Raw genomic sequence first — 14551 nt, 5'->3', positions numbered from 1 at the left:
AGAGAAAGATCAAATAGCTGTCCACACTGAGGGGCTGGGGTGCCCAAGGAAAAGCTCTGGAACACCTGCAAGCTAGTAGCTAGTTTAAAAGTGGATTTTAGATTCAGGTCTTGATGGAGTTTTGCAAGAAGTTGAAAATGCATCTCACAACAGGGCTCCACATAAATCCTCATGAATTTATATTAATAGATGATTGATATTCCATCCTAGTGCAGGGGCAAGAAAGAAAATAGCACCAGCCTAAAATTACCAGATACCAATAGGATTGGAACTTAAATCCTTGGGTTTGGACATCCAAAGGACAAGAGAACTGGATGGTTGGGTAAAAATAAATAGATGAATTACTAAGCAAGTGGCACATAAAGTAGAATACTGGGCTTGTTAGAAGGCTAAAATCAATGAAATACCAAGCAGCTCAAGGAGATTTCAACCACAGTATGGCTATCTCATCATCAAAGACCCAAAAGTTCAGTGCCTTGCAGTGGGAAAGACATTAAAATAAAATGAACGTACTCTGCTGGAGGACTATTTGCCTGATAACTACTAAGGCCTAAAATAGTTTTCATTTATCCTCATATTTCTACAGAATACTTAAACTTTCTCTGAGGCTAAAATAAATATATAAATAAACAACCTCCATTACACATTATTTCTACAAATAAATTGTGGTTTCAGGCAATGTTAATCAACAAAAAGAATTAAACAAGAAGTCTTTAAAATTAGCCATGACCTTATTTATGGCTTCATTACTTTTGAGATTTCATTTGTTGGGTTATGTCACCTCAGCCTTTAATTTAATTGCTGCATCTCTAACTATATTAGAATAGCTTAATGAATGGTGATTACTTGTTTTTATTCACTAAAATTCAACATTTGCAGAACATATAACACCAAAGAGCCATTTAATTCACCCATATATTAGATGAAGTTGGATTTATACTTTTAGACAGATCTTCTGTTAGAAAAGTATGATGTGAACCAATAAGACATAGCCTGAAATAATTAGAGATAAGGTTGATAAGGGATTTCTGCCAGACCATAAATACCATGCTGAGAGCTGAGACTGTGTCTTGGAGACAATAAACAGCTAGAGAAAACATTTAAGCAAGGGAATGAAATGTTCAAAATGTTTTTTAGATAGAAAATTCAAGGTATCAGGTGAAGTAGGGAATCAGAGAACAAGATTGGAAGAAAAAGTTAGGAGACCACTATAGAAGTTAGACCACTACAGTCCAGTGGTACAGGAAGATAGAAAGGAAATGGGATTATTTTAATGTGAAAGTGGTAGGCCTTTGCCACTAAGTGATGTGGAAGGAAGCTGGCTGCCAAAGAAGGTTTATAGCTTCAGCAGATGTCTGCATGGTGATAACACTCTCTGAGATTAGGTTGATGAAACTGGAAGAAGATTAGAATAATATAAATATGATTTTGGATAGGTTGAGTTTAGGTGTCTGAGACATAAGAGCATGTATTCCCAGCTGCTAGTCAGCTCCCAAAATCAGGCTTAAAGGAAAGGAAGGCTAGTGCAAAGAAAGGAAATGTAAAGACTAGTGCATATTACCCATCACCCATGCTGCATGGTAGTTCAGACTTTAACCAAAATGAACACATACAGAATTAACAATAATTCAGAGCTACTTCCATAGGGAATCCTAAATTAGAGGACAATAAGAAGAAAATTCCTAGAGACAGATAAGGAGCAATCAGAAAGGAAGGAAGAAGCAAGGGATCTCAGTGCCACAGAAACTAAGAGAAGAGTTTCAGGAATGCCACAGAATTATTTAGAACGGAAATAACTAAAGTGTTCATTGGATCAAGAATCTAAGAGGACATTAGGAAATTAATACACTATGGCTGCTGTAGCCAATTATCACAGCTTATTGCCTAAGATAATAGAGATTTATTACATTATAGTTTGGGAGGTCAGAAGCCTGTGAAATGGATTTTACTGGGCTAAAATCAAGGTTTTGGCAGGTAGCATTCCTTCTGGAGGCTCTAGAGGGGAATGTTTCCTTGTATTTTCCAGTTCCTAGAAGCCATTAGGTTTTTTGTCTCATGGTCCTTTCCTGTCTTCAAAGCATCTTCAAATCTAATCTCTCCCTGACTTTAACTCTTCTGCCTTCCCTTTCACATTGAAGATTTTTGTGATTGTTTTGGGCTCATCTGGATAACCCAGAAAACTATCTCCATTTTAAGATCCTTAATAAGATCTGAAATTTCCTTTTTATCTATGAAGTGTGATATTTACAGGTTCCAGGACCAGGGGGTGGGCATCTCTGGGGGGCGGGGGCGGGCATTACTCACAGGAAATGAATGAGATATAGGAGAAAAGATATAGATCTCTTCATCTGTATAGATCAATCTCTGATAAAGTTTGTATTGGAATTGAGGAAAATCAGGGAAAAACATATGTAGGGTAAAAATGATTGCTTTTAACAGCATGATAAAGATGTTAGCATGTTCACCAGTTATGAGGAAATGACAACAGAGAGGCACAGGCTGAAGGGGCAGAAGAGAGATTGAGGGAGTAAGTTCTTTGCAGGAAGAGGGCTAGGATCCAGAAGAGTGTTCACAGAGCAGGTCCGGAAGAAGGACATCGATCCTCAGTAAGTAAAGAAAGACGTCATCCATTTATACACTCAATACATATCTGTGGAGTAACTCTTAATATGAGAATTAGTTGCTCTGAGGAATATACAAATAAATTAGGTATCATTTAATACATCAAATGAAAAAAAAAAAAGTCAAACAGCTCAAGTGAAGACACAGGTGGGGTGTCCATTTGATGAAAGGCATGTTGAAGAGAACAACTAAGTTTGAAGCATTTGCTGAGATTTATGGAGAAGGAGCTGCTCAAGGTCACAAAATGATAGCCAAGGGCACAGGGACTAGTCAGGGTGGAGCACATTAATTAATTAACAATGGCACCAATTTGCAAAACTCATGTTATAAAGAGATATTACATTTGAGAATTATGTTCTCACAATTCCAGAAAAGCAGAGAAAACTAAGTAGATAAAGTAGTATTTTACTGTTTGAAAGGCAAATACAACTTTGTTATGTGACCCAACAGTTTTAAAAGAGTAGATGTTTAATAACTGCCTGTATCTGGAAATTAGTTTTGCTCTGTGTTTGCCAAACTTCCTTTTGACACATCAGGATTTCAGTTTTAATGGGGGGAAAAAACAAGTTCACAAAGGTCTTTTCTTTTAAAATCGACATTTTTCTCTTTAGTAGTAAAAAGCATGCAAAAAGCATATGATTATGGTATTTATATTTCCATTAAGGTGTTCTCAACAAGCTGGGAGTCTAGCCTACTATTTTCCTGCTATTTAGATTTAAAGCAGCACAGTACCTATTTTATTTCAATTATTTTTGAGGACAATGCACTCTTGGTGGCAAATGATTGCATGGTGACAGTCAGCAAATGTCCATTAGACTCTCTTTCTGTAGAATTTGTAACTACAGATTCTATTATCTGGATATAAAAATATGAATTGTATGGTGTCCTCAAATAGAGAAAAAAAAACATTACTGATCAGCATTTTATCATTTATTTGTTAAAATTTAAAACATACCAAACTTTCAAGTTGGAATTGTATAACTTACATGAAAAGAAACTTTCTGTTAAGTGTCAAGAAACATAGAATGAAGTTTATGAATATCACACCCACAGGTTGACCTTTTAAATAAAACGATTATTTAATCATAGATGAACAATGGACATTTAACAATACCAAGAAAAAACTGTGTCCAATGAGGAAATTATAAATTATTTCACAGCTTTACTGTTATCAGAACTGAATAAACCTATCTTAATATTGGAGTTCCAATTTCTTTTTATTATCCCAAGAGTAGTGCTTTTCAAAGGGTGGATGAACCAGTTATATTACAGTGAACTGAACTGCTTGTTGAATATATGGGTTCTTAGTCCCCAGTCAGATCTACTGAAGCAGAATATCTGAGGGGAGATGATTTGTGAGAGGCACTCCAGGCTTTTTTTTTTTTTTAAATACATGCTAAAATTTGAAAAATTGCTGTTCTAACTCAGCCTAAATCCCAAAATCATGATGCCTGTCTGCCTGTCTGCCCCACAAGGAGATAACTTGATATAAATAGAATGTCAAAATTTTAGACAAGGTTTGAGAAGTTCAAGCCTCTACATCTCTATGGAGAATTGCAAGCCTGTACTAAATAAGAATTTCATGAAAGTAGAATATGAACTTCAAAGAATACCATGAAAGTTCAAAATGAAGACTTTCAAATTGTCAAAGATCACTCTGAAACTGAGCAAATCACACTATAGTTCCCAGCAGTCATTTTTAATCCAAGCATTTAAACTGTACAATTAGTCTAGATCCCCTCACATTGAATACACTGAGTCCCAATTTAAAGAGAAACTTTTATATGTATGTTAGGTGTATGGAATAAAATCTACCTTTATTCATTTCAATTGCATTCCTTGCTTGTTTTTACATCCAGGTGGGGATGTTGTGCTTTCCTGAGAATAATTGGCCATTTTTCAAACAATAGTAACAGCAAACACTTAAATAGTGTTTAATCTATTAAACTAATTAATCTATTTAATCTAATTGCATGTATTAATGAACTTAAGTCTCCCCACCTTAATGAGACATTATTATTATCCCCCTTTGAAAGATGTGGAAAATGAAGGGTAGAATTTATACAGCTGGTGGTGGAAGAAGCAAGGACCAGATTTAGGCAGCGTGACTCCATGGCCCATGTTCTTAAATGTGATGCTCAACCACCTGCTATTTTATAGCAGGATTGTTGGTAGAGGTAGCAGTTGTGAGGAGATAGTTGTTTATCAGAGTTAAGAAGGATGTATGCTAGCAGACATTTGATTGATAACATTTCTTTAAAAAGAGGCTTAATAAAATGAAAGGTAGAAAAGCTAATTGAGTGACACTGGATAACTTTTCTCATTACTTAATTTCACAAAATATTGTGGAAATGATTTGACAAAGAGATAGTTCTCCAATATATAGGCAACTTTGATATACTGATGAGGATTCCTCTTGGAATTTTGTGTGCATCATTCACTGTACTCACAATGGTGTTCAGCCCCATGAAACAGAAACATGATGGAGGGTGTCTTGAACAAATGAGGGGCTCAGTTTCACAGGTAACAATGAGTACCAGGTAGGTACAAAAGGACTGGAACAGAGGCTCAAGGAACCAGGTTGCTCCCTCTTCTAGCCTCCTTGGAGTTGTTAGAATGAAAGCCATGTTGGGACACCCATCCACAGTGCAGTCAGGGAGAGGGAAAATGGCAGAAGCTGAGTCAGCAGCAGATTATTACAAAATGACCAGCAAGTTCCATCCTGGATCCACTTCTACCTCATTCGTCAGACATGTGCACAGGGGCCTGAGAAACTGAAATTTTTAGCTGGCTACGCTGAAGAAAATAGGGATTCTGTTAAGTAAGGAAGAAGAGTAAGCAACCAGCAGTATATTGTATATTAGAGGAAAAATGTGGAGACACAGAAAGCACTGTATCCGATGCTAAAATATTTTAGCCAACTGAAAATACAATAAATAGGAAATATATACTTGCCAAGGAAACACAGGCTTATGAATTTTTTTACAATAGCTAAATCTTGGAGGTCTCTTGTCATAAGCAGTATTAAAAAGTAAGTGCACTGGCATTCCTGTAAGTCGGGTAGGACTAGTTTTTCTGTCTGCCCAACATGAAAAATCAAAATGTCAGCAAGGACATTTAATAAAGCATGTCAGCAAGGACATTTAATAAAGCAAGGACATTAATAAAGCATACTTCAGATAGTAGTTCCTATGTCAATCAAATTAAACAGGAATAGAAATATTTTTAGACCTACTATTATTGACATTACCTATTTTTATTTTTGCATTTTATAAATAATATGTAGAAATTGAGAATGATTGTCACTTAATATCAAATTCACAGCACTTAATAAATTTTCCCTGGTCTATTTACCAGGGGCTATCAGACACACATCCTGAATATAAGATCAATCAAAATGATTAAACAATTAAATTTGGATACTGCTTTCTTGCAGATCAATGAAAATCACAGAACAGATCCAGAAATCACCTCAGACCAGCCAAACGCTTATATTCCTAAGAAACACCAAATTTGAATACGAAAATTCATCAGACACCAATTGCAAACTATGGTGAACTGTAGTTAATTGATGAGAGTTTCTTTATTTAGTACATTCTTTATAAGGAAATATTCTCAAAGAAGTTTCAAGTTTTTTGCTTCCATTTGAATGACTATTTTTTTAAATTTAATATAAGCCAATTCTAGATCATCTTATAAGTGTGTTATTTCACCTGCTGAATTTAAGTTGACAGATATGAAAGCATCAAGAAAGGTGACTTTCACTGTCTCAGCTTAATGATAATAGAAGCATGCTGGACCTCATGCCAAAAAGATGCATCCATGAAGCATAGAGGCCAAATGTTGCTGGATATGGACACCCAAAACAACTGAAGAAATGTAATTGAGAAAAGGAATAGGGGAACTGAAACAGTCCTTGTCTTCCAGGGATAGATAGACAAACTCAAATGAACTGGCCATGTAGTAGCCACCACCATATTCATGATTTGTGCAAGAATCTAGATTTTAAAACACATTATTTGTGGCATAAAATTAATGTTGTTCATTTGAATGTAATGGTTTTATTGTTTTTCTTGCATTTAATTTGTAAAGATGTTTCATTTATAGTTGGATAATGGCTATAAACAGAAGGAGTTTAGTCCTATTTTATTTTTATAATATTTAAGTAACATTATAATCAAAACAATTTAATTCAATACTCTAGTAATAAGAGATTATCTTTCCTTTAAAAAGAATCTATACTACTCAAGTCTGAGAAACTTTTCTACAGCTATCTCTTGACAGGAAAAGACAACTGAGGTAATACCATTATCTCCAGGCCAAATTCATATTCAATTACTGGTAGGGGAAGAAGTACTTTGTAAATGCAATAATATGTAACTTTCTGTATTAGTAACATCATTGTTTAATGGACAACTTATTCTTTATAAGATAATAATCACCAAAAATTTAAGTTTCTGTGACCCTTTACTTAAACGAGTAAATCATATCTGAGTTGGAAATGTCTTAGAAATCCACTAGTTCAATCACTCTTTTGGGCTACAAATGTAAAAAGCTTTCTAATCCCCAAAAGGTAAATGTCTAGGCTGCACTTTAGCAAGAATGAGAGAGGTTTTTGACTATACTGTTGTCTACAATGTGATTTTTGAGCTGTTCACTGCTTATGGGACTCATCTCCATGATGAAAGTGTCCTCTGAAAGTCTGACTAGGTGGGTTGTTGACAGAAAAAAGTTAGAAGGTTGTTTCAACTTAAGGCCAGTATGGTGCAGAGTAGAGACTACAGGCAGGAATGCTGGAGTCCAAAGTAGACAGGGCTATGAGCTATAAGTCCTTTATGCTAGTGTGTGACTGCGGGAAACCCAGGAACCCCAAACATGTTAATGGGTACGTGATGTAAAGGGATCCAGCCATCTGTGCAGACAAAGGGCAAAGAAAACATGCTCTTAGTATGTGTAGAGAGAGAAGAGAAGAAAGAATATTCCTAACAACAGTTTACAATAAACCTCCCCAAATTACTCAACCCCTCATTTGCAAATGCCCAAACAGGGTCTGCCTGAGGCAGGGTTGTTGAGGTCAAAAAGCTTTCCACCAGCCTAAGGTACATCTGGCAGGAAACCCATAAGAAATGGGTTAGGCAGGCAGGTCTTAGAGAGTAGAAATAAGAGCTGATACTACATTAAGATAATGACTGCCATTTTCAACCTGCCAATGGCTTTCTTACCCAGGTTTACTTACCAGGCTTAAACTGGTTTAAAGCAACCGTTTCTGAACCAGGAGACAGAGGTTACTGACCGGGATCTCTCACGTTCAGTAGGACTGCTGAACTACGTGAACAACTATTACAAAAATGCATCCACTGTGTTTTAGATTTTCAAACTAGATGTAGAAGGTGCTGAAAATGACTAATGTTTTTAACAGCATTAATTTTATCACTAATGCTTTCTAAAAACATATTTATTTATGCATACAAGAACTGGGGTACAGGCCAGAGGTGTGGGGGGTGGGTGAGAGGATTCACCAGAGACAGAGTGGGGAGCAGAACAGGCAGATTGATTGAAATACACTGCTGAGGGGAGCAGCGGGAGAGTAAGGAGAGGTCTGCTGCACCATGTGGGTCACCTCCCTGGCCGGGGATCGAACTCATGCTGCAGTGGCTGCGGACAGCTTCATAGGCTGCATCTTAACCCCTTGCATCACCAGGGAGGCCCTTATTACTAATGCTTTTATCATTAACATGTTAAATAATTTTCTGTTGCTTCTTCCAAAATATACTAAAAGGCAACACCAGAGTTTCTGGTATACGTTTTCTCTTTCTTCACTCCCCATCCACAAGAAATCACTTTCAATGGGACATTTATAGTCTTCAAATGCTGTGTGATCTTTTACAAGTAGCTTTCAGATAGAGCAATAACAAAAATTTTTTAAAAGAAATGTAACTGTCATTGATAATCTTTTTCTTTAAAGCCTCATATATCTGTGTCATTAATAAGCACTGTAAACTTTTTAAATGACTACACCAAAGGGGTTTACATAAGCCATAAGCCTTCTACGCTAATTTACATCACTAACTCATTGCAGTCAACATCAAATAGATTTTCATTAAGTAATAAAGAAAATGAAAAAACCAACAAAACCGAAAAAAAGTAAATATATGAGTTTACCTTAAAATCTGTTTTTCTTTTTGCTAAAATATTAAAATATTTCTGTACGGATTAGCCTGAGGGTTACCTGCTGCATTTACAAAACTCTATTACTAAAAATACCTGGAAATAAGCAACTAAAATTTAGTAGCCAAATAACACATGAGTACTACAGATTTGCCAGGGGTTCTTAAAGTGTGGTACTTGAGTTGAGTAGCACCAGGATCAATCCTGGGAACTTGTTAGAAATGCAAATTTTCAGGCTCTACTCCAGCTCACTGAATAATAATTCTGGGGAAGGGTCAATCAATTTGTGCCTTACGAAGCCCTCCAGGTGATTCTGTTGCATGCTAATGCTGGGAAACTGCTAGCTTTAAGTGAAACCTGGTATTTTTATAATGTTCAAAGTCAAGCACACCTATAGAGCAACAGTAATAAGAAACCAGCATATGATGTGATGGGATTCTTGTACTGTTAAGAACAATAACATGCATAAGTTTGAAATGAAAGGAAGTATTTTCTTCATGAACTAAACTTTATATGGTATTTGTATATATAAATAGAGGGGTGGAAAAAGATCTGTTTTCAATTTATTCCAGTTAAAATTTGAAATCCATAACAAACCATTAATAGTCAAAAATACACAGCCATATAATTGGTTAAAAATTTAAATAAAGTCATTATAATATTCAGTCAACTTTATGTTCCTTTAAATTATACTAATATACACAAAGAGACCTGTGATCTGTAGTTATTAATAAATCCTTTCAGCATGGATTATACTATTCATCTCATTAACTAATTCTTTAAAAATATAAAATCAAGTAATCAAAAACAGTGGTCTTCTGAATCACCCATAATTGGAACTACTGATGTCATTTCTCATCTATTTACTTATCACAACTACAGACTACCCAGAAATAAAAAGAAATACAGCTTAAACAGAAGAATCTTATTTTCAAGTTTGCTTTTTACTTGAGTTATAAACCAAAGGTTAGTCATCTGGTCTAAAATCATTTTAAGGACAAAATGAAATGTGTTAGAAACATTAGAAAAGCTATCAAATATCTGTTGCTCTTTCCAAAGTCTTTGATTTGTGTAAAATCAATACATTTAGACACAATAACATTTTAAAGGCCATTAATAAAAGGCAGTTCTGGTTTGAGAATTGATGAACAATTTACTCTCTCATTGAAAACTATATAAAAGTAGATTTGGAAGCAATACCCCGATTGCTCCTAGAGCCTACCTGTCTACAGCTGAAGATTTGGAATTCCGTGGCTTCTTCACCTGGGCATACAAAGCATCCATCATAAGCCCTTCTTTTGGGCTCTGGGGTCTGGCATTAAGAGCCATGGAACCTTCATAGGAAGAAATTCCCCTGTACATCAACTCATCATCACATCCAAACGTCCGATGAAATTCTTGTATTTCAGCGTAGTCACGCTCTCTAGCTTGTCGTTCTCTAAATTCTCGAGTCTTGGCTTGAATCCTGTAAAAATCAAAACCAAGTTGAAATAAGAAAAATTATGTATTTTCAAAGAATTGCAAATAAATATTTATCCAAATGTATTATGAAATACATTTTATTTCATGTAGTATAAGTGAAGTTATGCTTATTTTAAATAGTCAAGGTAATGTCATATATGCTCAGGATAATTTCAGAAGCTTTGGCTCATGTCAATAAGATAGAGCCGGACCTACTAAACATAGAGCTTCCATATGATCCAGCAATTCCACTCCTAGGTATTTACCCAAAGGACACAGAAACATCAATTCCAAAGAGCATCTGCACCCCTATGTTTATAGCAGCACTGTTTACAATAACTAAGCTTTGGAAAAAACCCAAATGCCCAAAAATAGATGACTGGATCAAGAAGATGTGGTACATATACACCATGGAATATTACTCAGCATTCAAAAAAAATAAACACATGCAATTTGCAGCAACATGGATGGCGCTGGAAGGGATCATGCTCAGCGAAATAAGCCAGAAAGAAAAATACCAGATGGTCTCACTCATAGCAGGAATCTAGAAAACTTAAATAAGGGACCAGGAAAATGAATAACTGTAAGAAAGTGAAAATCAAAATCAACAAAAAACTAGGAGCCAGAGATACTCTATGGGGAGTAGGGGGCAGGGAGGGGAGGTATTGGGGTCAAAATAAGGGGGTTGCAATTGTATGGGGAATATAAAAATAAAATTTATTAAAAAAATAAGATAGAGCCATAATTTACATCTTAATTTAAAATTTCATCAGCACAGATAATTTTAGGCATCCACTTGGGTTTTACTCATTAAATTTTTAAGACAAAAAGTATTTTTTTACAACTGTTATGCATACCTATATACTATATTTGTATAAATTTACATGTGTATGATGTATATGTTGTATTACAAACAAACCATAAACCTTCAGCATACTATGAAGCTTAAGCAAGAATCAATATAACAATTCCTTATTAATGTCTAAAGAAAATCTGAAGACAAACTCTCAGAAAACTAGGAATAGAGCAGAACTTCTTAATTTTGATAAAGAGCATCTATACAAAAACATCACAGATCACAGAAAAAGCCTGAATGCTTTTCCTTAAGTGTAGGTGTAACAAAAGGATGTCTGTTCCCACTTCTATGGTTTAACATGGTGCTGGAACTTCTAGACAATGAAATATGTATAGAAAAAAAAGTACACATTGGAAAAAAAAATACAGATTGGAAAAGAAGAAATAAACTGTACTTATTTGCAGATGATATGAGGACATATTTAGAAAATTAAAAGGAATCTACAAAAAACTCCTAGAACTAAAAAGTGAGTTCAACAAGGTCACAGAACACAAGGTCAGCATACAAAAATTCATTGTATTTCATTATGCTGGCAATGAACATAGATGCTAAAATTAAAAATACAGTGCCATTTACAAATCATTAAAAATTGAGATACATGAATATATAGATGGGCAAAAATAAACTAAAAGTTGTTTTATACAAGTACATAAAAATGTATGGATGTAAACCTTACAAAACATGTGCAGGACCTGTGTTGAAAAACACATAATGTTGATGAAAGAAACAAAATATCTAAAAAAGTAGTCATACTGTGATTTTGTATGGAAAGAGTCAACATAATAAAGAAGTTAAGTCACTCCAAATTGATAAATAGATTTAATGTAATTCCTGTAAAAACCCCTGTAAGATTCTTGCAGATTTAAACAAGATTATTTTTATACTTAAGTGGAAAGGCAAAGGATAGAATAAACATTTGTGAAAAAGAACAATAAAATGGAATGAATCACACTTCCTGATTACAAGACTATAATATAGCTATAGTAATCAAGGCTATTGGTGAATAGACACATACAACAATGAAACAGAATTAAGATGCCAGAAATAGCTAAAAAGTAGGGTCAACTGATTTCTCAGCATTGTGCAAAAACAATTCAATGAAATAAAATAATTTTTAAACAAATAGTGCTGGAGGAACTATACAACCACAGGCAAAAAGAAAAACAAAACAAAAATATTTTAAAAGCCTGAAATAAAACTTTACACCTTAGAAAAAAATTAACTCAAAATGGATCATGGATTTAAATGTAAACTTATAAAACTTTAGAAGACAACACAGAAGGAAATTTTTAGGAAAAAATGGCTTGGTGCATTTGTTAGAAGTCATACCAAATGCATAATCCATAAAAATGAAAAACAGATACACTGGACATCATCAAAATTTAAAATGTTTTCCTGTGAAAGACTCTAGGGGGCCTCCCTGGTGGCCTAGGGGTTAAATCTCACTGTTATCACCATTATGGCCTGAGTTCAATCTCTGATCCCCAGCCAGGGAGCTAACCCACATATGGCGCAGCAGATCTGTCCTGTCTTGCATGCAGCAAGACAGGACAGTGTATTTTAGTAAATCCACCTGTTCTGCTCCCCATTTTGTCTCTGGTGAATCCTCTCACTACCACCCTCCACCTCTGTGCACCTCTGGTCTACATCCCTGTTCTTCTATGCATAAATAAATCTTTAAAAAAAAGAGACTGTAGGAATAGAATAAAAGATTATGAAAGGTTAGGAGAAAATATTTTCTAACATCATATTTGACAGAGAATTCACATCAAGAATATGTAAAAAAATTCAAAATTCAGCAACAATGAGAAAGATGACACATAAGTACTTGAAAAGGTATTCAAAATCACTGGTCAATAGTAAAATGCAAATTAAGATCACAATGAACGATCACTACACACTATTAGATCAATTAAAGTAAATAATAGAGACATCTCTATTAAGATTTCTCAAATTTCCCATCTATGAAATGAAAATACTTAAGTTCACCTAGTTGAGTGTTTCTCAACAGATGTCCAGTGACAGTTGAGAAAAGACCATTTGCTATTGTGCAGGACTTCTCATAAAACTGATTCCAGTCACATAACAACAAGCAATGTCCCCAAGTCACTGAGACAACCCAAAATGCTTCATATATTTTTAGAAATTCCCTAGAAGGAGCTTATTTTCTGTGTTAAAAGAAAATTTAGCTCATAAGAGAATACAGTAAAGTTTTTATTTTTTTAATCAGGAGAGGCCTACCTTCCAACAAATATAAGGTTCCCAGATAAAATATTCATAAAAGAAATTCAGAAGAAAAACTATCCATAAGAGAAATCAATTATTTTTTTAAAGATTTATTTTTTTATGCATACAAGAGCTGGGGTGTAGGTCAGAGATGGAGGGCTGAGAGAATTCACCAGAGACAGAGTGGGAGCAGAACAGGCGAATCTACTGAATACACTGCTGAGGGGAGCAGTGGGCAAGACAGGAGAAGTCTGCTGCACCATGTGGGTTAGCTCCCTGGCGGGGGTTAGAACTCATGATGCAGTGGCTGCAGGTGCTGTAGTGGCTACCGATAGCTTCATAGTGTTAAGACTTAACCCCTTATGTCACTAGGGTGGCCTCAGAAATCAAATTCTAATGCCAAATTTAGCCAAAAATTTATACTGGATTTCCTTTATTGTAGTTCACTTAATCATTTAGGAGTAATTATGACTGTAGGGAAGTTATAAAAGCTGGTTGCCACTGAATACTGGATATCTATGATCAAAAGCTCATAAAAGTTCAGAGATAGTTTTTTCTTTGTACCACATCAAAATCTTTTTTGACTCTGTATTAGTTAGAGAAACTTTAGAGAGGGAAATTACTTCTTTCTTCAACTCAGTGTGATATTAATTTGAAGTTCAATTTTGATCACTTATCTGACAACTCACTTTAGTACAAACCACCATCAGACAATCACCTAATCATTGATAATATCCAGGGTGACTGGAATTCATACAAATCTTGAAATGTGGGAATCTGAAGAAATTTGTCTACAGTAGAAATGAAGCCTAAATTCTTAAATTGGAGTACCTCCTGAAATCAAAAGGAGTAACTTGGATTAATAAATTGGACCCTAAAGTATTTGAATATCAATTCATGAAAAATGAAGATAAGTCAGCTTACTTATGTTAGAAAGTGTGAGCATATTAAGAAAGGAAGTTATCAGAGGAAGAGAATATTAACATCCTCTTCTGAAGGGAAGAACTTAAATCATCTCCCCAAGTGTCTTGCACATCAGTTCCATTATACATTGATGGGTCTACATTAGAATGTTCTTATATTTCAATTTACATAGATTCTAATATTTATTTAATTCATTTCCTAACAATTCAATTACTCAGAAGAAATGCTCAGTGGCATAGGTACTCATCACATTCCAAAGTTATCACAAGTTATATATATTTTACACAAATTTGC

General features: G+C 34.8%; 1 protein-coding gene across 19 annotated transcripts in view; it reads right to left on the bottom strand.

Annotated features, from left to right (window-relative positions):
* The window catches only part of PARD3 (par-3 family cell polarity regulator), a 592143-nt gene that overhangs the window by 139785 nt on the left and 437807 nt on the right, over nucleotides 1-14551 (bottom strand). For all 19 annotated transcript variants that reach the window (XM_054695018.1, XM_054695006.1, XM_054695015.1 and 16 more), the window contains one exon: nucleotides 10013-10255. In XM_054695018.1, the coding sequence (XP_054550993.1) occupies nucleotides 10013-10255 (243 nt within the window). The remainder of the gene's footprint in view (nucleotides 1-10012; nucleotides 10256-14551) is intronic.

The sequence above is a fragment of the Talpa occidentalis genome, unplaced genomic scaffold (genome assembly GCF_014898055.3).
Source record: "Talpa occidentalis isolate TD23 unplaced genomic scaffold, MPIMG_talOcc4v2.1 talOcc4.14, whole genome shotgun sequence".
Lineage (NCBI taxonomy): Eukaryota > Metazoa > Chordata > Mammalia > Eulipotyphla > Talpidae > Talpa > Talpa occidentalis.
Note: the sequence above shows the minus strand (reverse complement) of the source record. Positions and strands in the feature narration are given on the sequence as shown.